Source organism: Artemia sp. Qi Xiang Cuo, chromosome 2, assembly GCF_049724085.1.
Source record: "Artemia sp. Qi Xiang Cuo chromosome 2, ASM4972408v1, whole genome shotgun sequence".
In the NCBI taxonomy this organism is placed as follows: domain Eukaryota; kingdom Metazoa; phylum Arthropoda; class Branchiopoda; order Anostraca; family Artemiidae; genus Artemia; species Artemia sp. Qi Xiang Cuo.
The window spans coordinates 52,889,538-52,915,690 of record NC_142795.1 but is presented as its reverse complement, the minus strand read 5'-3'; the positions used below and the strand labels follow the sequence as shown (position 1 = coordinate 52,915,690).

At 33.0% G+C, this 26,153-nt stretch overlaps 1 protein-coding gene across 1 annotated transcript in view; it reads right to left on the bottom strand.

Moving 5' to 3' along the window:
• Positions 1–26,153, bottom strand: part of msps (msps cytoskeleton-associated protein 5) — a 226,699-nt gene that overhangs the window by 133,926 nt on the left and 66,620 nt on the right. Inside the window, exon 5 of the mRNA XM_089101805.1 lies at positions 20,816–20,945. Within this exon, the coding sequence (XP_088957931.1) occupies positions 20,816–20,945 (130 nt within the window). The remainder of the gene's footprint in view (positions 1–20,815; positions 20,946–26,153) is intronic.

Here is a 26,153-nt window from a genome sequence, read left to right as displayed (position 1 = left end):
TCTTTTTCAGGGAAACTTAATTGGAAAGCTGATTAACCTCTAATTACTTTTGCCTCTTAAAAAGGGCACTAGAACTTTTAATTTCAAATCAAATTAGCTGCTTTAAAATATCAATGATATCACTAGTTCTGATAGAGCAGCACTGCCTATGATATTGTTTATATGCCCTCTGAATACAGGCATGGTTATAGTTTTTTCGTTTAATTAAAACTCTGCCTAAACGTACATTAAAAGTTTCAACTCATTGTCCTTAGTGTCAATAGTTACGGTAGCCGTAGAAGTAGCATTAAAAGTTTCATTTTATCATTTATTGACATTTTGAAAAATTTCATTTTTCAAAGACATTTTGAAAATTTCTTTTTTCTCTGACTATCCCTATGAACCAGGCGTGTATTTTTTTTTTTTCAGTATTCATTGACTCGAAAGTGCAAATTCAGCCCATCTGGGCTGGTGATAGAAATTTTTCAGAAATAAATCTTGTATTACCATAGTCCAGCTTGGCCATGAGTGCAGCAACAATACCAACATAACCCTTTTATATATCAAAGTAAGCTTGAATAAAACACAGGAGCTAAAGTTATGAAAGAAGCACAAAATTAGGAGAAATATTACATCAACTGTTCATGGGAATGAAGGGTAAGCAAAGAACAAACCGTGCCAATAGTAACTGAAACTTGATAAAATAGAAGTTTGAAAACAACGTATACATCAAAAGAGCCTATTTTTTATGCCGATTCCCATTATGCATTGCTCATTATGTTTGGACTTAACCATTATAAGCTATTAGCATAAGGAAAGTTGCATAATTTCAGAAAGTCCTGGTACTATTATTTTTACACCTAGTATTTTAATTAGTATAACGAATTGAGCACAAGCGGGCTACAAATTCCAAAAACAAGACTTGGATGCATTGAGGGTATTATTCTTACCAACCTGACAAATGAGAAAGTCTCTATTCCTTTCAGTCCCTAAAGAGAGGCATAAACCAAAGTCTGGCTTAGCAGGGACAATACTAGCAGATCCTATGATATGTGAAAGTAAGTATAAGTACAGCATAGCAAGAGCCGAGCTAACAAAAACACTGAATCAAAACCCCAAAGAGGTGGAATCTTGAGGAATGATAAGAGCATCACCTTCAGGTTCTCTGATAGTGACAAGCTATGTTTCAAAAAGCCGAGTTTTCAAGCAACTGTCTGTAAAAATTTCGTATTTTCAGAGTCAACGCAGTAGCATTGACTTTTTAAAAAGTTATGAATCCCGTGTATCGCTTTTTCCGGCGACTTTTTATTGAACGGATGGCAGTGAAAGCTTGGGAAATGGTGCATTCAATGGCTAACTGAAATCTCTAGTGCCCTTTATAAGGTCAAAATTCATCGGAAGGCAACCAGCCCCCTTTCAAAGTTTTTTTGCCCCCTTGCACTCCCATCTATGGTATCAAACGATAATTTAAACACAGCCAATTTACTCAGAATAGTGAAAAGTACAGGAAATGTACCTCCAGGAGAAACCTGGCCCACGAAGCTACAACGACATGGGCTCCAAAGTGTGCAGATAGCATGTTGCACCTTTCTAAAACCGGAATCCCGCAAGGACTTTAAATAAGCAGGCTATGAGTAGAGGTAAAAACTGAACCCATGATCTTTTCAACCCTTCATCCCTCTCCTCCGCCGCCAATTCTTAATAGAAAAAAGCTAAGCAAGTCCTGTCTCGGTGCAAAAATGAGCTAAGTTCTGATCTGACTGCAAAAACAATCCAATTCCAAACTACGAGTAATATTTGCATGTCAATCCCCCTGAAAGCTACAGCGTCGTTTGTGTTTCGATGAAAACAAAATATCGATAAAAAAAAAGCAAGCCATTTCTAAAGTCAAGTGTACTTGTCCAGTACAAACATAAGCTAAGTCCTAACTCATTACAAAAAAAAGTCCAGGCTCAGTGCACAATCAAGCTAAATCCTGCTTTGATGCAAAAATGAGCTAAGTTCTGATTTCATTGCAAAAACAATCCAAGTCCGAACTACCAGTATTATATGCATGTCAAGCTCCCCTGAAAGCTACAGTGTCGTTTGTGAAATATTTACAGTGTCATTTGTGAATTTTCGATGAAACGAAAATATTTATAGAAAAAAAAGGAAGAAATTTCTAAAAACAAGTATACTTATGAATTTTAATTTAGTGTTTCTACTCTTTGATTCCATTTTATTCAAAGTTAGAGGAAATTGATGCCTAAATAAAATTTTAAAACGTCACTTGGTAATTTATTAAGCATTATGTTTAGTTTTCAGCAAAGCGTAAATGACAATGGAACACTTTTTTTAATGGGGACAAAAACCCAATTCTTGTTACGGTAATTTCCGCCCTTTTTAAATTCAAGTTAGCCGTCAATTTTATTTCTGCTCGTTTAAAATTATATTTATTCATTCACAGTAAACTTTCTGATCGTTATAAATTTGGCCTATTAAATGATTATTCTTGCTCGTTTCGTATTTAAACACAGTTCTTTTTATTTACTTGAAAGCTTACATTAGACAGCGTTTTAAAATTAATTCCTGGGAGAGTACATTATGTTTGCGTGCTACCTGTTTTTCTTTTCTTTTTTTCTTTTTTTAATTGATCCTTAATTCTATAGAAAACGTTACAGCGGAATTTTCAAGGGCCAAAGTGTATGGAGGACAACCAGAGTAGAGTAGTACGTTCCATTTCTACCGCTGCTATAGGAAAACATTTCTACCGCTGCTATAGGAATAACAGTGCTTTTCTACGGGACCTATACACCTTTTCAAAGAGAGTGAGTACCCCCTCACATGGCCTTATACGTTGCTGGGACGTATAGGAATTACCGTGCTATTTGCTTGAAGCTCTACACCTTTTCAAAGAGTGAGAATCCCCTGCAATCAAACGGGTTTCTGAGGCAACACCTATTTTTTGGACAATTGCCTTAACTCGAGACTAGTTTCTTAGGAATGTGTCGTTGCTAATTAAAAAATCGGATGCTATACTCAGAATTGTTTGATTGACATATGCTGTTAAAATATTTTGCGTAAAAGCTAACTCTATTTACAAAAAAGGATAAGGGATTCGTGAATTGGACTGTACGAACGATCTTATTTGAATAATAGGAAAAAAAACAGAGCTAGATAACATTTGCAAATTAGATCATATGAAGGTGGAGAAAAAAGGGTTAAACCGATTAGCAGTTAAGGTAACCTCGAAGAGCATGTTAACTCATAGCTTATTTATTATAAATTTGGAACAATATCAATCAATGGAAATGGTTAACGATGATAAAATGGTCTTATGACTTGACCTAGCTTTACTTCTTCGATGTGTTTTGTATAATACACAAGTGGCGTTTGAACAGTGTTGTCATTTTAAAATAGAGTTTAACAATATAGTATACTAAAAAGTTGATACTAAGAGAGATGTAGATGGCAAGAAAAGAATTTTAATAATGTAATTCAGAACAATCCATAGAAATCCTTACAAATCAAGTAGTGAGGTGTATACGAGTACGAACCGCCAACGATCATGACCCTAACCACCAGGGACCTCAACCCCCAAAGGTCCCCTATCCCCAAACTCGAAGGGGGCCCCCTCCCCTCCAAATTTTTGCCCCCCCCCCCATTTGTTTTTGATTTTTTTTTGAAGCTTTTTTTAATTTTTTTATTATTTTTTTAACGTTATATTTTTTCAACTTTTTTTTACATGTCAGAATGAGATGAAACATACTTAAAACATTGAAAAATCGAATTTAATATTTTCCAAACTCAAAATGAGAATGGTATGGATATGTTAGTCATGACCTTTACTATTAGAAAAATAATGTTTGTAGTAGCACTTTTTATTATTTGACAATTTTTTTTTTTGACTTTGAAATTATTCAACTTTTTTTACGTATCTTGAATTGGCACGAAATATGCTTATGGCTCTAACAATTGTACTGTATGCTTGCTCCGAGACACGATGTAGCTTCCTCACTGGTACTTTATGGCGGGTTATCGACAATATCTAGTTTATTACATTGTTAAATCAGTATTTTTAACGCAGTGGAACGATAAACATAAGTCAAATCCTTAAAAAAGTGAAGATGAAGCATTTTAAGAAAGTGTGTTCACATGAAAATATTATTGTAGCATTGAATGCCGACAAGGAGAAGTATTTAAACTATGAAACATGTACAAGTGGTACCACTATTGGAAATGTATGCATGCATTGTCATGACAGAAAGGAATTAAATTTCTTTGGAGTACCGAAAAAATTCAACTCTTATGTTGGTGGATATGCGAGATTGAGATCTCCAGAGATGATTGCACTCAAAGAGAATGCCAACATAAAAATAATCGTTGATGATAGATGAAACTCCTTGCTAATGTTGCAGGTAAGACATTACCTACTGATACATCCTATCGTCAGCTTTCGGGTATTAGCATTCAACGGAAGGTCAAAAAAAGAAAGGCATACTCTTCTACTAATATCATAAACCATATCTTGTCTACGTGTCGAAACTGTTACCTGTGTAAAAATAATGTGATAATAGATAGTGAAATTGCCAGAAAAATAAAGAGGGCAATTGCGGAAAATATCACTATGGAATATAAAGATGAATCGATGAAAAACAAAGTACCAGCAAACGTTACTAGCATTGATCAAGTAGTCAATGAACCAAATAATACCAAAGACGAAAAGCATATTGAGCCTTTCGATGACACACCTGTAAAAACTGTGTATCACTCAAAATAGAATGATGATTATTCTACTGATTACGAGCTAAGAGAAGACAATAACTACACTATCAAGAGAGAACATGGTGAACTATTTTATGAAACAAATTCAAAGTGTCCAAAGTTGTTCTTTGATATTAATAATGCGTCATAATATATTTTTATGTCAATGTTATACATGGTATTATTCCGCTAAAAATATATTGTGCTTTACATTGCAGTACACCTATGTATTTTAGATATTGCTAACACATTAAACGTTTTGAATATCTATCAAAACATCAGAGATATGACTAAAAGAATTTGCATACACCTATTGTCAGACACATGGTATAACCTTGACAAAATCTGGTTTCAAGAACAAACAAATTCTTTATCAACATCCGTTGTTGGATATGTTATTATGAAAAAATTGTAAGTAAGTAAAAAACTCTTTCTTGAAGTCACCTCTTGGATACACAATGCAAAAACTTCATTTAAGAAATTAGGAAAAAAATTGTAAGTAAGTAACAAATTCTTTCTTGAAGTCACCTCTTGGATACACAATGCAGAAATTTCATTTAAGAAATTATGAAAAAATTGTAAGTAGCAAATTCTTTCTTTAATTTGTCTCCTGAATAAATAAAAAAGACATTTCATTCAAGAAATTATGACAAAATTCTAAGTAAGTAACAAACTCTTTATTGTTTTTACCTCTTGGATACACAATACAGATACTTCATTCAAGAAATTATGAAATAATTGTAAGTAAGTAACAAACTCTTTATTGAAGTCACCGATTGGATACACAATACAGAAATTTCATTTAAGAAATTATGAAAAAAATGTAAGTAAGTAGCAAATTCTTTCTTGAATTCGCATCCTGGATAAACAAGACATTTCATTCTAGAAATAATGACAAAATTCTAAGTAAGTAACAAACTCTTTATTGTTTTCACGTTTTGGATACACGATGTAGAAATTTCATTCCAGAAATTATGAATAAAATCTAAGTAAGTAACAATCTCTTTCTTGAAGTCCCCTCTTGGATACACAATATAAAAATTTCATTCAAAAAATTATGAAAAATTGCAAGTAATCAACAAACTCTTTCTTTAAATCAACTCTTGGATACGTAATACAGATACTTCAATCAATAAACTATGAAAAAATTGTAAGTAAGTAACAAATTCATCTTTGAATTCACCACCTGAATAAACCAAAAAGACGTTTCATTCAAGATATTTTGACAAAATTCTTAGTGAGCAGCAATCGCTTTCATGATTCCCTCTCTTGGATGCACAATACAGATATTTCATTCAAGAAATTATGAAAATATTTGCAAGTAGGTAAAAAACTCTTTATTGATTTCACCTCTTGGATACACAATACAGATACTTCATTCAAGAAATTATGAAAAAATCGCAAGTAAGTAACAAACTCTTTATTGATTTCACATCTTGGATACACAATACAGAAACTTCATTCAATAAATTATGAAAAAATTCTACGTAAGTAAAAAACTCTTTCTTGAATTCACCTCTTGGATACACAATGCAGAAACTTCATTTAAGAAATTAGGGAAAAAAATGTAAGTAAGTAAGTAACAAACTCTTTCTTGAATTCGCCGTTTGGATGCACAATACAGAAATTTAATTCAGGAAATTATGAAAAAAAATTGTAAGTAAGTAAAAAACTCTTTCTTGAAGTCATCTCTTGGATACACAATGCAGAAATTTCATTTAAGAAATTATGAATAAAATTGTAAGTAAGTAGCAAATTCTTTCTTGAATTCGCCTCCTGGATAAACAAAAAGGACATTTCATTCAATAAATTATGACAAAATTCTAGGTAAGTAACAAACTCTTTATTGTTTTCACGTCTTGGTTACACGATGTAGAAATTTCATTCCAGAAATTATGAAAATATTTTTAAGTAAGTAACAAACTCTTTATTGATTTCACCTCTTGGATACACAATACAGATATTTCAACTATGAAAAAATTGCAAGTAGGTAACAAACTCTATTGTTTTCACCTCTTGGATACACAGTACAGATATTTCATTCAAGAAATTATGAAAAAATTGGAAGTAAGTAACAACTCTTTCTTGAAGTCACCTCTTGGATACACAATGCAGAAACTTCATTTAAGAAATTATGAAAAAAATTGTAGGTAAGTTAGTAAGTAAGTAACAAATTCTTCCTTGAATTCGCCACCTGGATGAGCAAAAAAACTTTTCATTCAAGAAATTATGACAAAATTCTAAGTAAGTAACAAACTCTTTCTTGAATTCACCGTTTGGATGCACAATACAGAAATTTAATTCAGGAAATTATGAAAAAAAACTGTAAGTAACAAACTCTTTCTTGAATTCTCCTCCTGGATACACAATACAGAAATTTCATTCAATCAATTATGAAAAATTGTAAGTAAGTAAAAAACTCTTTCTTGAAGTCACCTTTTGGATACACAATGCAGAAACTTCATTTAAGAAACTAGGAAAAAATGTAAGTAAGTAAGTAAGTGACAAACTCTTTCTTGAATTCGCCGATTGAATGCACAATACAGAAATTTAATTCAGGAAATTATGAAAAAAAAATTTGTAAGTAAGTAACAAACTCTTTCTTGAAGTCACCTCTTGGCTACACAATGCAGAAATTTCATTTAAGAAATTATGAAAAAAATGTAAGTAAGTAGCAAATTCTTCCTTGAATTCGCCACCTGGATAAACAAAAAGACATTTCATTTAAGAAATTATGAAAAAATTGTAAGTAAACTCTTTATTGTTTTCACGTCTTAGATACACGATGCAGAAATTTCATTCAAGAAATTATGAAAAAATTCTAAGTAAGTAACAATCTCTTTCTTGAAGTCCCCTCTTGGATACACAATACGGAAATTTCATTCAAGAAATTATGAAAATATTTGTAAGTAAGTAACAAACTCTTTATTGATTTCTCCTTTTGGATACACAATACAGATACTTCATTCAAGAAATTATGAAAAAATCGCAAGTAAGTAACAAATTCTTTATTGTTTTCACCTCTTGGATATACAATACGGAAATTTCATTCAATAAATTATGAAAAAATTGTAAGCAAGTAATAAACTCTTTCCTGAATTCATCTCTTGGATACAAAATGCAGAAACTTCATTTAAGAAACTATGAAAAAATTGTGAGTAAGCAAGTAACAAACTCTTTCTTGAATTCGCCTCTTGGATAAACAAAGACATTTCATTCAAGAATTTATGACAAAATTCTAAGTAAGTAACAAACTCTTTCTTGAATTCGCCGTTTGGATTCATAATACAGAAATTTAATTCAGGTAATTATGGAACAAATTTGCAAACAAACTCTTTCTTGAACTCGCTTCCTAGACAGACAATACAGCAATTTCACTCAAGAAATTATGAAAAAATTGTAAGTAAGTAACAAACTATTTCTTGAATTCTCCTCCTAGATACACAATACAGATATTTTATTCAAGAAATCATAAAAAATTGTAAGTCAGTAACAAACTATTTCTTGAATACACCTCTTGGATACACAATACGGTAATTTCATTCAAGAAATTATGAAAAAATTGCAAGTAAGTAACAAACTCTTTCTTGAATTCTCCTCCTGGATACACAATACAGACACTTCATTCATGAAATTATAAAAAAATGGTAAGTAAGTAACAAACTCTTTCTTGAATTCACCTCTTGGGTACACAATATGGAAATTTCGTTCAAGAAATTAGGAAAGAATTGTAAGAAAGTAAGTAACAAAATCTTTCTTGAATCCAACTCATGGATGCACAATACAGAAATTTCATTCAAGAAATTATGAAATAATTGTAAGTAAATAACAAACTCATTCGATACATCAGATAACATACATAAGATCCAAGTTCTATTTATTTTGAACTTATGCATCATTACGTTGAATTTAGGTTAGGTCAGTTATAGATGGCAGCACTCCCGCTCAGACACACAGTCATAGTGAGAGAGACATGCAAAAAGTTGGGTTAATTCAGGTTCACTTAGAGTGGCCCCAGTGTCTTTTTGTTTATCCAAGAGGCGAATTCAAGAAATAATTTGTTACTTACTTACAATTTTTTCATAATTTCCTAAATGAAGTTTCTGCATTGTGTATCCAAGAGGTGACTTCAAGAAAGAGTTTGTTACTTACTTACAATTTTTTCATAATTTATTGAATGAAATTTCCGTATTGTATATCCAAGAGGTGAAAACAACAAAGAGTTTGTTACTTACTTACGATTTTTTCATAATTTCTTGAATGAAGTATCTGTATTGTGTATCCAAGAGGTGAAATCAATAGAGTTTGTTACTTATTTACAAACATTTTCATAATTTCTTGAACGAAATTTCCGTATTGTGTATCCAAGAGGGGACTTCAAGAAAGAGATTGTTACTTACTTAGAATTTTTTCATAATGTCTTGAATGAAATTTCTGCATCGTGTATCTAAGACGTGAAAACAATAAAGTTTACTTACAATTTGTTCATAATTTCTTAAATGAAATGTCTTTTTTGTTTATCCAGGTGGCGAATTCAAGGAAGAATTCGCTACTTACTTACATTTTTTTTCATAAATTCTTAAATGAAATTTCTGCATTGTGTATCCAAGAGGTGACTTCAAGAAAGAGTTTTTTACTTACTTACAATTTTTTTGTCATAATTTCCTGAATTAAATTTCTGTATTTTGCATTCAAACGGCGAATTAAAGAAAGAGTTTGTTACTTACTTACTTACATTTTTTCCTAATTTCTCAAATTAAATTTCTGCAGTGTTTATCCAAGAGGTGACTTCAAGAAATAGTTTGTTACTTGTTTACAATTTTTTCATAATTTACTGAATAAAATTTCTGTATTGTTTATCCAGGAGGAGAATTCAAGAAAGAGTTTTTTTCTTATTTATTTTTTTTTCATAATTTCCTGAATGAAATTTCTGTATTGTGCATCCGAATGGTGAATTCAAGAAAGAGTTTGTTGCTTACTTAGAATTTTGTCATAATTTCTTGAATGAAATGTTTTTTTGTTCATCCAGGTGGCGAATTCAAGGACGAATTTGTTTCTTACTTACTTACTAACTTACTTGCCATTTTTTTCATAATTTCCTAAATGAAGTTTCTGCATTGTGTATCCAAGAGGTGAAAACAATAAAGAGTTTGTTACCTACTTGCAATTTTTTTCAAAAATTTCTTGAATGAAATATCTGTATTGTGTAACCAAGAGCTGAAATTAATAAAGAGTTTGTTACTTACTTACAAACATTTTCATAATTTCTGGAATGAAATTTCTACATCGTTTATCCAAGACGTGAAAACAATAAAGAGTTTGTTACTTACTTAGAATTTTGTCATAATTTTTGAATGAAATGTCCTTTTTTCATAACAATTTTTTCATAATTTCTTAAATGAAATTTCTGTATTGTGTATCCAAGAGGTGACTTCAAGAAAGTTTGTTACTTACTTACATTTTTTTTCATAATTTCCTGAATTAAATTTCTGTATTGTGCATCCAAACGGTGAATCAAAGAAAGAGTTTGTTACTTACTTACTTACATTTTTTGCCTAATTTCTTAAATGAAGTTTCTACATTGTGTATCTAAGAGGTGTCTTCAAGAAATAATTTGTAACTTACGTACTATTTCTTCATAGTTTATTGAATGAAGTTCCTGCATTGTATATCCAAGAGGTGAAATCAATAAAGAGTTTGTTACTTACTTGCGATTTTTTCATAATTTCTTGAATGAAGTATCTGTATTGTGTATCCAAGAGGTGAAATCAATAAAGAGTTTTTTACTTAGTTACAAATATTTTCATAATTTCTTGAATGAAACTTCCGTATTCTGTATCCAAGAGGGGGCTTCAAAAAAGAGATTGTTACTCACTTAGAATTTTTTCATAATTTCTTGAATGAAATTTCTGCATCGTGTATCCAAGATGTGAAAACAATAAAGTTTACTTACAATTTGTTTATAATTTCTTAAATGAAATGTCTTTTTTGTTTATCCAGATGGCAAATTCAAGGAAGAATTCACTACTTACTTACATTTTTTTCATAAATTCTTAAATGAAATTTCTGCATTGTGTATCCAAGAGGTGACTTCAAGAAAAGTTTTTTACTTACTTACAATTTTTTTGTCATAATTTCCTGAATTTAATTTCTGTATTGTGCATTCAAACAGTGAATTCAAGAAAGAGTTTGTTACTTACTTACTTACTTACATTTTTTTCCTAGTTTCTTAAATTAAATTCCTTCATTGTTTATCCAAAAGGTGACTTCAAGAAATAGTTTGTTACTTATTTACAATTTTTTCATAATTTATTGAATAAAATTTCTGTATTGTTTATCCAGGAGGAGAATTCAAGAAAGAGTTTGTTACTTACTTATATTTTTTTTCATAATTTCCTGAATTAAATTTCTGTATTGTTCATCCAAATGGTGAATTCAAGAGAGAGTTTGTAACTTACTTAGAATTTTGTCATAATTTTTGAATGAAATGTCCTTTTTGTTTATCCAGGATGCGAACTCAAGAAATAATTTGCTACTTACTTACAATTTTTTTCATAATTTCTTAAATGAAATTTTTGCATTGTGTATCCAAGAGGTGACTTCAAGAAAGAGTTTGTTACTTACTTACAATTTTTTTTCATAATTTCCTGAATTAAATTTCTGTATTGTGCATTCAAACGGTGAATCCAACGAACAGTTTGTCACTTTCTTACTTACATTTTTTTTTGCCTAATTTGTTGAATTAATTTTCTATATTGTGTATTTAAGATGTGAATTCAAAAAATAGTTTGTAACTTACTTAATATTTCTTCATAATATCTTGAATGAAATATCCGTTTTTTGTATCCAAGATGTGAAAACAATAAAGAGTTTGTTACTTACTTACAAATTTTTCATAATTTCTTGAACGAAGTTTCTGTATTGAGTATCTAAGAGGTGAAATCAATATAGAGTTTGTTACTTACTTACAAATATTTTCATAATTTCTTGAATGAAACTTCCGTATTGTGTATCCAAGAGCGGACATCAAGAAAGAGATTGTTACTTACTTAGAATTTTTTCATAATTTCTTGAATGAAATTTCTGCATCGTGTATCTAAGACGTGAAAACAATAAAGAGTTTACTTACACTTTTTTCATAATTTCTTAAATGAAATGTCTTTTTTGTTTATCCAGGTGGCGAATTCAAGGAAGAATTTGCTACTTACTTAACTTTTTTTCATAATTTCTTATATCAAATTTCTGCATTGTGCATCCAAGAGGTGGCTTCAAGAAAGAGTTTGTTACTTCCTTACAATTTTTTTTCATAATTTTCTGAATTAAATTTCTGTATTGTGCATTCAAACGGCAAATTCAAGAAAGAGTTTGTTACTTACTTACATTTTTTCCTAATTTCTTAAATGAAGTTTCTGCATTGTGTATCCAAAAGGTGAGTTCAAGAAAGATTTTTTACTTACTTACAATCGTTTCATAATTGATTGAATGAAATTTCCGTATTGTGTATCCAAGAAGGGACTTCAAGAAAGAGTTTGTTACTTACTTAGAATTTTGTCATAATTTCTTGAATGAAATGTCTTTTTTGTTCATCCAGGAGACAAATTCAAGAAAGAATTTGCTACTTACAATTTTTTCATAATTTCTTAAATGAAATTTCTGCATTGTGTATCCAAGAGGTGACTTCAAGAAAGAATTTGTTACTTACTTACAATTTTTTTCCTAATTTCTTAAATGAAGCTTCTGCATTGTGTATCCAAGAGGTGACTTCAAGAAAGAGTTTGTTTCTTATTTACAATTTTTTATAATGACATATCAAACAACGGATATCGATAAAGAATTTATTCATTCTGATACTTAGATTTTTTCAATGTTATCCTATGTGTCTGACAATAGATGTATGCAAATTCCTTTTCTTATATCTCCGATGTTTTAATAGACATTCTAAACGTTTGATATGCTAGCATACTCTAAAAATAATTAACACATAACAATGTAATGCATAATATATTTTTAATGAAATAATTCTATGTAGAATATTAATAAAAAATATATTATCATACATTATTAATATCAATTATCAACTTTGGATATTTTGAATCTGTTCCATAGAATATTTCACCATGTTCTCTCTTGATATTGTAGCTATTGTCTTCTCTTAGTTAGTAATCAATAGGACAATCATTATTCCATTTTGAGTCATACACAACTTCAACTGGTGTGTCATCAACAGGCTCAATATGCTTTTCGTCTCTGGTATCATTTGGTCTATTGAGTCTTTGATCAATGGCAGTAACGTTTTCTGGTACTTTGTTTTTCACCGATTCATCTTTATATTCCATAGTGATATTTTCTGCCATTGTCCTCTTTATTTTTCTGGCAATTTCACTGTCTATTATTACATTATTTTCACACAGGTAACAGTTTTGACACGTAGACAAGATATGGTTTATGATATTAGTAGAACATTAGGCCTTTCTTTTTTTGACCTTCCGTTGAATGCTAATACCCTAAAGCTGACGATAGGATGTATTAGTGGGCAATGTGTTACCTGCAACAGTAGCAAGGCTTTGTCATCTATCATCAACGTTTATTTTTTTGTTGGCATTCTCTTTGAGTGCAATCATCTCTGGAGATCTCAATGTCGCATATCCACCAACATAAGAGTTGAATTTTTTCGATACTCCAAAGAAATTTAATTCCTTTCTGTCATGACAATGCATGCATACATTTCCAATAGTGCAACCACTTGTACTTGTTTCATAGTTTAAATACTTCTCCCTGTCGGCATTCGATGCTACAATAACATCGTCATGTGAACACACTTTAATAAAATGCTCCATCTTCACTTTTTTAAAGATATGACTTATGTGTTTATCGCTCCACTGCGTACAAAATACTGATTTAATACATGCAATAAACTGGGCAGTGGCAATAACCCGCCATAAAGTACCAGTGGGAAAGCTGCATCGTGTCTCTGGGCAAGCATAGAGCACAATTGTTAGAGGCATAAGCATATTTCATATCATTTTAAGATACAAAAAAAAGTTGAATAATTTCGGTCTAAAAAAAAAATTGTCCAATAAAAAAAAGTGCTACTACAAACATTATTTTTCTAATAGTAAAGGTCATGACTAACAGATCCATACCATTCTCGTTTTGAGTTTGTAAAATATTAAATTTTATTTTTCAATTTTTTAAGTATGTTTCATCTCATTCGAAGAAATTTAAAAAAAAAGTTTAAAAATATAACATGTTAAAAAAATAATAAAAAAAGTAAAAAAAAAAAACTTAAAAAAATGGGGCGGGGGGCAAAAAGTTGGAGGGGAAGGGGTCCCATTCGAGTTTGGGGATAGGGGACCTTTGGGGGTTGAGGTCCCTGGTGGTTAGGGTCATTGGTGCTTATGATCCTTGGCGGTTCGTACTCGTATACACCTCACTACTTGATTTGTAAGGATTTCTATGAATTGTTCTGAATTTCATTATTAAAATTCTTTTCTTGCCATCTATATCTCTCGTAGTATCAACTTTTTAGTATACTATAACGTTAAACTCTATTTTAAATTGACAACACTGTTCAATCGCCACTTGTGTATTATACAAAACACATCGAAAAAGTAAAGCTAGGTCAAGTCATAAGACCATTTTATCATCGTTAACCATTTCCATAGATTGATATTGTTCCAAATTTATAATAAATAAGCTATGAGTTAACATGCTCTTCGAGGTTACCTTAACTGCTAATCGGTTTAAAACTCTTTTCTCCGCTTTCATATGATCAAATTCACAAATATTATCTAGCCCTGTTTTTTCCCTATCATTCAAAAAAGATCATTCGTACAGTCCAATTCGCAAATCACTTATCCTTTTTTTTCAAATAGAGTTAGTTTTTACGCAAAATGTTTTAACAGCGTATGGCAATCAAATAATTCTGAGTGTACCATCCGATTTTTTAATTAGCACCGACACATTGCTAAGAAACTAGTCTCGAGTTAAGGCAATTGTCCAAAAAATAGGTGTTGCCTCAGAAACCCGTCTGATTGCAGGGGATACTCACTCTCTTTGAAAAGGTGTATAGCTTCACGCAAATAGCATGGTAATTCCTATACGTCCCAGCAAAGTATAAGGCCATGTGAGGGGGTACTCACTCTCTTTGAAAAGGTGTATAGGTCCCGTAGAATAGCATTGTGATCCCTATAGCAGCGGTAGAAATGTTTTCCTATAGCAGCGGTAGAAATGGAACGTACTACTCTACTAACCAGTCCCTTACGCCACCAAATTTTAGGAGAGGTTTAGGCCGGCTTTACTTGTTTAACCTGGAATCATAGCATGAAACTAATGTCAATGCGAAAAGGACCAAATCTAAGCTACGGACTAAAAAATGCACAAACAATCTAAAGTCTTGACGCAGTGCAACGACGAGCTAAGTCTTCACTTGGTGCTAAACGAGCCAAGTCCAATATAGGTGATACGATACAAAACCATGAGGCCCCAAATTAGTATGAAAGTGAACAAAACAGAAGCAGCAGACTGGTTCGGTACAAAAATGAGCTAAGTATTAATTCAGTGCAAAATTAGATAAGTATGCCTGCTGACCTTTTATACCTTTTATATACTAATTAATAGATTGCAATAAAATGTACGCATACATACACATAAACGTGCAAATAACAGCAACAATGAGAAAAATATTGAAGTATGTATAAAAAATAAACAAATAATGGGAAAATAAGGCATATTTCCGATCAGCATTACCAACCAGATTAGGTCATACGAATCTTCCTTTATCCGAACATAGTTGGTTATCCATCTTTTGAGACTGACTCATGTGATCAAAGACCAATTTTAGATTTGAAACACAAACAATTAATCTCCCTTCAAAGAATTAGTAATTTTCATGCCATTATTTTTTGTAAGGTAGATTTTTTTACAAGTTTCATCATTTCCCCATATTGCAATATGGGGAAATGATGACGAAATTGGCGGACTTATTTAAACCTCATTATATACGGGAGGTTAAGGCACAAGGGGAGAGGGAGGATTACAAAAGTAAGCAAGTATCTGAATCAAAGCCAGTCTCGAATCTTATTATGTTGTGGAGCAACACAACTGCTTTCGCTTAAGATTTTTTTTTTCTTGAGAACAGCGGTCTGTAGTTAAGAGATAAGAAATCAAGTTATTTTCTGAAAAAAAAAAAAATCTTAATTTTCAACATGGTGACAAAACAAAACTATCCTAGCAGGGATGTTTTTCAGAATGATCCTATGTCGTACTCCTGCAACACATTGATTTATCTATCTAAGAACCGCAGAATTAAATCTCTTATCTCTTTTAGATATCTGGGAAAAGATTCTGAAAAAGTCTATGTCGAATGCCAAATTCCAATTTCGTTTTTTTTCTGAATTTTTTGGTTTCGTGCCTATTGTATTTTAATCGAATAGTAATATGAAAAGAACGCAAGATGTCACGAATTGTCTTATAAGCGATCGTTCACTCAGAAATAATTTCCAAAGTTGTCACGAAGCACCAAATTTAATAGAAATCTTAGAGTTAACTTTATTTTGGACATGTTAGAATCTTTTTTCCAACGCAGATAGACAGCTATTGGACCTTCTAAGAACTGTAGCAGACATTGGTTTTCCAAAAGTGAATTCCCTCTGCGAGTTTTTCAATTCTGTATGTTAGATTTTGTGAATTCCATACATCTTGTCTAAGTAAAATGTTCTGGCTTCGAAGCTACACTTTCCAGACCAAATAATTTTGAATAGCGATAGAAGTTCACATCATCTCTTCGAAAACCTAAGCAAAATTTCCAAATCTCTAATAATTTTTTTGGGAAATAATACCGTAAATAGTGATTTCAAAACACAGAAGCTCCGATATTTTAAAAAAAAGCTTTTATTTTATATTTTAGACGTTAAATACCATGAAAAGTAAGCAAGAAGAGATGCATTATTCAATATCCGAAAATGAACTACACACTAAGAAATAATTTTTTGTTCTAAAACTGCCATCGCGTGTCGATTTCTTTGACATTCTGTAGATTTTTTTTTTTTTTTTTCGAGACAAAGTACAATTCTAATCCCAACGCAGATAGACAGATCTGATTCTTCTAAGAACTGGAGCTTACACTGAATTGGTATAAATAAAATTCTTTCTGTGACTTTTCTATTTTGAAGTTTCGATTCTAAAAATTCCCCATATTTTGTTTATGCAACAGAAACCTAATCTGGGTTTTACTCCTGAGAGGAGTTAAGCAGTAAGATTAACGAATAATCGAAATCGGAAGGCTCCTTTTAATTTAATAATGTATGGTTGTCCAATATCACTCAAAAAACAGGCGAAACGTTTGGGAATCATAATTGGTCACCTGTTAAGCTGGGTCTCAGATAATGTGGGGAAACGCAGGAGCTTTGATCAATGCTGTCAAACAGTGTAGTGGTCAGGATCAACTCGACCCAAGTCAGACACATATGATCCCTTGGAGAAGGGTATAAAGCCTTGCCAGCCTAGTGATTACGTCAGCGTACTATGGAACTGCCACATCATCCATGGAACTATGTGTAAGATTTTAACCTACAGAAAATTTTTAAAGGAAGAAGCAATAAAACAAGAACTGTCGTCGAAAATTACTGACCAATAGACTCAGATTCAGCAGTTACAGACTCAGCAGTTACAGAGTGAGAAAACGAAAAGCCACGTGGACGCATGCAACTCATTACTGCAGACAGGGACATTTGTATCATATCTGATAGCTAAGCATTTCTTGAGGGTTCTGGGAATATTAAGAGCAGACAAAAAAGTGAATTGGAGTGTTATGAAGTCATAAACAGAATAGCACTAAATGGTAACCCTATTACACTGCTGAGGGCCCGGCACATGCTGAGATCACAGGTAGCATATTGGCAGATGAAGCACCTAAGGCTGGTGCATCAATGACCTTGTTATCGACCGGAACCTTTCATTCCCATATGTTAGAGCCACTAGAAAGCTATTATAAGGAGATTAGTCCTTGAGAGGGCGGAACAGATTAGCACAGAATGGCGGGCTATAAATAAATAAAGGAAGTAATTCCAAAGTTTAATCCTCCAAACATCTTCTACAACTTAAAAGGTCTGAAACACTGTTGTTTATTGAAGCCACTACAGGAGCTGGTAATTTTCAAAATCATTTCAATAGAATTGAAAGAGCTTATTCTCCGATTTTCCAAAAATGACAGATAGCGGATGAGACAAGAATGCATCTAATAGAAGAATGTCCAGCATAGTTCAGATACCGACTGGGGACATTTCGTAAGTTGGATGTTAAGCTGGAAGAGGTTGTGGAGGTTAAAGTCTGACATCTGGCAAGGTATATGATAAGGAGGGGAAAATTTTGCCCCTAGTCCCCAAACCGTTAGTTAGTAAATTTTTTTTTTTGGGGGGGGGGGGTAGGATGCTGAAGCAGCGGACTTTTTTAACCTGAGTTTCTGCTTAGTTGGTGAATATGCGCATATTAATAAATAAATAATTTATTTTAAGCAAAATGCCACAGCTTCGAAGCTTAATTTTTTTTAAATAAAAAAACTTCGAATGCTGTTAAACTTCACATTATATTTCCACAGCCTAAGTAAACTTTCGGTATCTCTCATAAATTTTGGGAAGTAATACTGGAAATTTGATTTCAAAACACGTTTTCATTTTTTTTTTTTTTTTTTTTTAATTATGATGTTATTATATTTTAGATGTCTAATGCTAAGAAAAGAAAGCAAGAAGATATGGTAAAGGTAAGGTAAAGAATACGGCATTGGACTTAACAGTCCCTACTGGTGGTGCTGATCTCCGTTTCATGGCCAAGAAGACATGCCCTCTTCAAATCCAAAATCAATCGTAAACTAAGAAATAAAAGTTTGCACAGTGAGCCGTTTCAAGGATGTCCATTAACCGTACTAAATAGTACACAGGCATAATATAGGTGAAACAAAAAAAATGCAGATACGGGGTTCGACGATTACTTCGTACACACAAAACTTATTTTAGAAGTCTAATTACACGATGACCTATAAAAAATAACTTAAAATAATCAAAAAACATCTGCAAACGTGACACGGGAGCATGCACATTCATTACCCGTGAGATGTAGTTGCATGTGTTGCTCCGCAACCATAGGTCACAGTTACTGCAACACTCTACGGGGCCTTAGAAACGGTAGTCTGGTTTGTAACTCTTCTTCGCTATTTTTAATAGCTCTAACTTATTCATTTTTTTTTTTTTTTTTTTTTTTTTTTACGAGAAAGACTCAAAGAAAAGGTGGACATGCACCACTGAGTTCTTTGTGAGTGGCCATGGTCACAGTAGATTTTCAGATAAAGAAATTTAGCTTTATCGCCATCCGATGTTGTTCGAATCCATAACTACAGAAAAAGAACAAGCCAAAAAATTCATTAAAGAAACAAAAACAAATTATATGTATTACAGGTATTAGCATTCTGGGTAATTCAATGCTCGTGGTACATGTTATTTTTTCTGAATTTGTATCACCTGCAATTCATTCATTTAGTATCTCTAGCTTTGGTTACTTCCACGAAATGAATAATCCGTTTATGTACTGCACATTGCCCGTCACTTTAATTAAACATATCCACCACGATAACAGTAATATTATGTCCCTTTTTACCTCTCCACCACCGACGAGCTATCCATTAATATTTATATCACTGCCTTCATAAACCTCAAAGATAAAACAGGACTAACACAAAGTAATTAACTTTAAAGGAATTATCAGGAACAAAAGTTACTCTTATCTTTGGGTGGAACAGACACGTATTCGTTTCTTCTCCTTCTCGAACTGAACTTCATAGGCTATAACACTTAATTGAGAGCTAATCCTTAGGGGAAACATGTACATTTTTGTTTCTAATTATACGGTCAAAAGATAAGACAATCATATTCGTCATTGGCAGGAGAAGAAAGACCTAATATGATTACAAAGCATTTAGCTGCCTAAAGCCAATCAGAAAGCTTAGAACGGGAGTGGTTAAAATACGGCTCATGGTCACCTTTCCACTCTTTGACCTTTACTACGGAGTTCGAGCAAAAAAATTACTTAGCTCACTTTTGGTCACAGTTGATAGAAAGGTTAAACTAAGGATTTGAGAAAGTTTTTCACGTCTCTTTTTCCACAATGTTGCAACACTAATAAAACGGCTAAATTGCCCCAGAACTGGCTTTAATTTAGGAAAACTCTTTATCCAAAAGACTGCCTCACCTTGCAACTAATACCTCCCAAATAAAGATTTTTAATAAATATTAAAACCTTCAGGCGTTTCTTTGAAGGTAATTAGTGCAAGCAAAATCACGGACATTTATTTTCTTCGCCTCAAATATGGCATGTGTAATACTGAAAAATTGTCAAAAAAGTAGACAAAGTAGGGATTTTACTTTGAAAAGCCTGTGGATGCCACATCAGAGCATTTCTGAAGCAACTGGGATAAAAGTTTGCAATCACCAGAACTTGTCGCCCTTACGACACAGTTTTGCAACGCTCGAGCAATGCTACGTGAAACTAGTGCAGCAACTGATACATGCTCCATCTCTCATGAATTTCTGGTGGGAAAACTATGAACTAAAATGTCATTATTTTTCTCTCTTTCCACACTGCACTGCAATCAGCATAGGTCCAAGGTACATAACTCTCCCCTACTACATGCCAAACCAATTGGTTATTACAGTCACGCTTTCAACGTTAGCACACCCTTTCCAAAACTATGCGGCAATTCCGGTTAAGTAGGACCATACACAGGACGTGGCCACAAACGACCCTGTATATTAGACCAATCTCAACTGGAATGAAACAGCCCGATAATGGCAGATTCTCACATGGATAAAGTCGAAATTATAGTTAATGTTTTAGTTTACCACCTGGGCTTTCCTTTTTTGCGTACCCCTTACGACTGGCACTGGCTGCATATTCGAATTGTTCTTTTTCTTGAATTTATATCATCAAATTAATGTCTTTAGTATCTCGGTGACTTTGACTAGTTTAAAGCCCAGTATTTTTTGCCTTTACGAGTATGCAAGGATATGCTTTTTGTATAATTAGAACTGAATGGCCTACATACCGTCTCCATCTTCAATTCCCGCTGCTTTTGCTTCAAATTTGGCTTTCAGATCCTGTTGTGACCTCAGAAACCGAACTTGAACAGGCTTCTCATGCCCCAGTTTGTCGAATTCAGCTTCAAGTTCAGATACCTGTAAGCAATAAAGATATTATATTTGCAGAGCCAACTTAGACATGAATAAGGCCGTATTTCTGAACTTCTATCATCCCCCCCCCCCAAAAAAAAATCACGTACATGGGATATAAACAAACCGATGTAACATTACTTCAGACTCTTTACCAATATAAATAAATAAAATCACATACTTTTCTATCGGGATATAAACAACTCGATATAACATTACCTCAGATTTTTTACCAATATAAATTTAATAAGGCCCAGGTTAAAACATTCAAGAACAAGTTCTACTTAATGCTTCTTAGAAGAAATTTTCGTAAAAAAAAAAAAAAAAAAAAAAAAAAAAAAAAAAAAAAAAAAAAAAAAAAGATGAAGTTCAAAAAACTTTTAAGTTAAAAAAAAAACGATATTTATATTGGTGATAAATCCAGAAGGGTGGCCAAATTTGGACTTCAAGCATAGTTTTATATTATCTCTTAAATCCATCGTGCTTAATGAAGAATGTTTTGAAACGTGGTGATTCATATAATTTAGGCATGAAGAACTTCCTCGCCTTTCTAAATAAAAAAAACGCTTGTTTTCGGGGGATCTAGGCGTTTACCCCCCCCCCCCCCCGTGATTACCCCCCGCGGAAAATACCTTTTCCGGAAAATAATCCCCGTGGAAAATACCCCCCCCCCCCCCCGCGGAAAATACTCCCTCCTTGGAAAATACCCTCACGGAAAATACCCCTCTCCCCGCTGAAAATAAGGTTTCCAAATTTGGGAGTTTCATTTGAGTTTTTTTTTTTTTTTCGTTGAAAAGTGACTTTTCTGAGACTATTATTTGAGTTTATTTTTTTTATTTCGTTGAAAAGTGTTAAGGCACGGGAAAAAGAGGAATTTACACACCAGAAGTATTGTAAAAGCCTAGAAAAAAACGCAAATCCATTTGTGTTCTGCAATTTTTGGGTGTAGCGTGTGCCAATTTAAAAAAAACTGAAGAAGAAGAAAATGTAGGCGAACAATCATCAAAATTAAGCTAAAAAATATGGCACCAAAAAGTTTAAGAAGGTTCAGCTATCCTTTGAAAGGATAGTTGGCTTTAGGAACCAATAAATTCTTATTGTTTAAGTTTAAAAGTACGAAATCGTTGTCAAATTCTACGAGCTTGTTTTTCTTATCTTCCAAGTGTAAAACTACCACAAATCACCATTAGCAAATAAATGAAACCCAAAACTAACAGAAATTACAATAGATAGCCTAGTCAAACTCAAAACGAGCAAAAATTAAAAGGAGCATGGCTGACAACACCCATGTCTTCTTCAGACCAGATCATAATTTGCACTTTACTAAAAAAAAAACAAACAAATAACCGTTTATTGTCAGTTTGATAAACATATGCTGATATCTGTTCCTTATAGTCTTAAAACTTCTTTATTTGTTGAAAAAGTTTTTTATTTTAATTTCCGTTCATTTTTTACTGACATTCTTTTTCATATGAAAAAAATATTTTATATCTTTTATTTTTTTTTTCTTAGACTCAATAGTTTTTATTTGAAGATTAATTGACTTTATTTCTGCTCATTTTTGGTTTAATGTGGCTCTTCACTTTTCTTTAAAAAACTTATGTTTCCCATTAACAAATACTATCTGTAAGTAATTAAAAAAAAAACAAAAAAAATAAGTTTTTCAACTGAAAGTAAGGAGCAACATCAACCTTAAAACGAACTGAAATTATTACATATATGAAAGGGGTTGCTTCCTCCTTAAGACATCGCTCTTAACGTTAAAGTTTTTTTTTTAAACCAAGTTTTTTAAACAATTTTAAAACAAAGCTTATTGTTCTAATTTTTTTTTTTTTTAAAGAGGAAATCACTTTATTTACATAAATATTTACAAACTTCCAGAAGCCTGGTCATCCAGGCTTGTCAGGCACTATCTCCTTTCAACTTAACATCCTCGCATCTTTTAAACAAAAAACAAACAAAAAAAGACAAGACACCTCTTGCTCACTCGATTATCCGACGGGTACCATTAATATTCACTACCAATCCTCATACAGTTTGGCACTACTTGAGGTAAAAAAAACAACACATTAATCAAAATCATAACAACCAGCGCAATGGCCCCTTAGCAACCTAGGGAAATCGACTCTAACCGTCTGGTCTAGAATCTCACCTGGTAGTCTTTCCCATGTTAACGGAAGCTGGTGTCTGAGCGAGAAGCCACACCGAGTCGATGGTTTCCTTGGTCGTTGAATCATAACTGTGTTACGAGTAACATATTGATGACGTTAAGAAACGGAACAAAAGATATTATGCAGGCAATCCGGTGCTACATTATTCAAAATATCAAACATTAACTGTGCTTTATAGAACTCAATAAACCAGAAATCGGTAGTATACTCTTATACAGATCCCTTACCGAAGAACGAGAATCATTATTAGAAAGAATCCTGATAGCTCCATTCTGGAGAACACGTAACTGCCTAAGATGTGCAATGAATGTGGACGACCACACTGAACAACAGTAAAATAAATATGGGTGCACCAACGAAAAATAAGTAAGATGCAGTATTCTAACAGGAAAAAAATGCTTTAATTTACTCATCATTCCAACATTATGGGCCACTTTAGAAGATACACACTGACTATGTTCTACAAACGAGAGGGTGTCATCCAGAATAACTCCAAGGTACTTCACCGTACTTTTCCGAGGTATCTGGGACGGACCAGCATTCAGGGTTGTTAACCATGAACAGTAATTCTTAGATCTCCAATAAACAATGCAATTATATTTATTCAAATTGATAGCCAGTTTGTTCGATGTCATCCATCGTTCAATATTATGCAGGTCACCTTCTAACAATCCAACTAACTCTTGCTCCGTACGAGCAATAATCGTGAGATTTGTGTCACCTGCCAACAATTCAAGGACCTTCTTTGGGCTTCTAAAATCTGAACTTAGGTCATTTGTTAGGCCAGACACAGCGTTGCATAGGTCGTTAATATAAACAGTGAACAACACTGGGCCGATTGGAGATCCTTGAGGAACACCGCACTGGATTGGGTAACGGCTAGACGCGATACCTCCTACTTCCATAAATATTGACCTATCTGCTAGATAAGATTCAAATAGCTTAATCACATTACCACGGAAACCACAATTCCTAACCTTCCCTAACAAAATCTGGTGATCAACGGTATCAAAAGCTTTCAGTATATCTAAAAATAATGTAGCCACCTTCATGTTACCATCTAATCCATCGTTTACCGTTGTCACCATAAACTGAAGAGCATGCTCCGTCGAATAAAGCTTACGGAATCCAAATTGATTGCTAAAAAAATAATTATTTTTACACAAAAAGATACAGCAACTTTTCCATTATTCAAGAAAGGACCGGCAAAAGGGAAATGGGCCGATAATTGAAACATTCCTGTTTATCACCACCTTTGTGAATAGGTTTTACCTTAGCTATTTTAAAACAAGATGGGAAAACACCAACCCTGAAACAACTATTAACTATCTCAACAAACTTTGGAAGTAATTCCGGCAACACTTGTTTAATAACTGTAAGTGACAAGAAATCGGCACTGAACGCCGATGTTCCCATTTCATTAATGACTTTTTCAACTTCGGAATCTGTAACTTTACTCAGCCAAAGGGTTACTTCACTCTCTGGAGGAAAGTATTATTTGAAAGGTTCACCATCCGGTACATCTCGTTCAGTCATTCTTCTCGACCCAACACCAATATTCACAAAACGTTCCGCCATACTATTTGCCAAATTCTTTGGGTCATCGTTCATTAAATTAAACGGTCATTGTGTTTCAGGAACCGTTCTTAAAGAATTAGGACAAAAAGTCAAAACTTTAGCGTAAAGAGCAAGGTCGTGTGGAAGGGGCAACTCCTTTCATATGCGTAATAATTCCTGGTCGTTTTAAGTGTTAGTAATGGTACCTACTTTCAGTTGAAAAAACTTGTTGTTTTAATTTAATTTCTGATCGTTTTTAAATAATACCGGAAAATCCAGCTCTCTCTCCATGAAAAATTCCGCCACTTGTATGTTATACGCCTCTCAATCAAGTTTACGGTGTGTAAAACACGAGAACAAACCAGTTTTTTCGTTACTTTAGAAACAAATTTGGGCTATATATTTGCACATTAGGGGGGGGGGGAGGGGTAAAATATAGTGGTTCTGCATGCAAAATATGTTAGGTACAATTATTCTGCACATTATGAATTATTATATATTTCCCATTTATTCTGTTACTTGTTTTTGTCTTGTCTCGTGCTAAGCTGAAAGAAACTAACGAAGAAACCGGTTTGTTCTTGAGTTTTACAGATCGTAAAGTTGAGTGAGTGGCGTATAATACACAAGTACCAAAATTCCTTCCCCTACGGGAAAAAAACTCAAATAAAATTCTCAAATTTGGAAAGCCTATTTTCCACGGGGGGGGGGGTATTTTCCGAGGGATAATCACCAGGGAGAGGGGGTTAACGCCGGCCACCGTTTTCGGGACAGAACACAGTCATTAAGATTGGGATGTATAGTCATTCTATTGGTGGACTCGCTATAAAGTTCCGTTTTAGGTTCGAATTGAAAACTAACCGAGCAAGATTCTTGGTTGACCACTAATCAGACTTTGGTTCAAATTTTATGAGGGCACATATCCATTATGTGCGGGCACATTTTGCGTAGTCTAGGAAATAGCACAAAATGTAAAACGGCTTAAGATTCATGGCTATTTCAGTGATGATTATCTCCTAAGAAAACTTTCTAAAAAGTCCAAAATTGTAGTCACAGTAGCTACAAGGATGCAAATCAATTGAAGAAACATTAGCTATAAGCAACCTTTCATGGCTTTCGTATGGACAAAAAATATGTCAAAGACTTTAAAACAGCCGAATATCTCAGAAATTGTCGCCTAAATTTCCTTGTTCAGTCAAAAGCTTGTTCTTCTAGGAGGAATCTTAATGGTTATTTTGGTTTCTTTCCAACTGAGGGACAAAAATAGCAACCAAAACATTTATTTAACGCGGTACTGTTTCTAGGTAAGACCACAAGAAGGGCTTCTTGACCAGAAACAACCGATATCTCGTGATTCTTAGGATTCTATTCAGACTTCGCTTCAATGGATGATTTGTAAGTGTACGAAAAAATGGGCCAAACTAATTCCTCTATACTTGCCAGGCACAGTCTATTAGAAAATTTGCGGCTGAACTTCAGCAATTCTTTC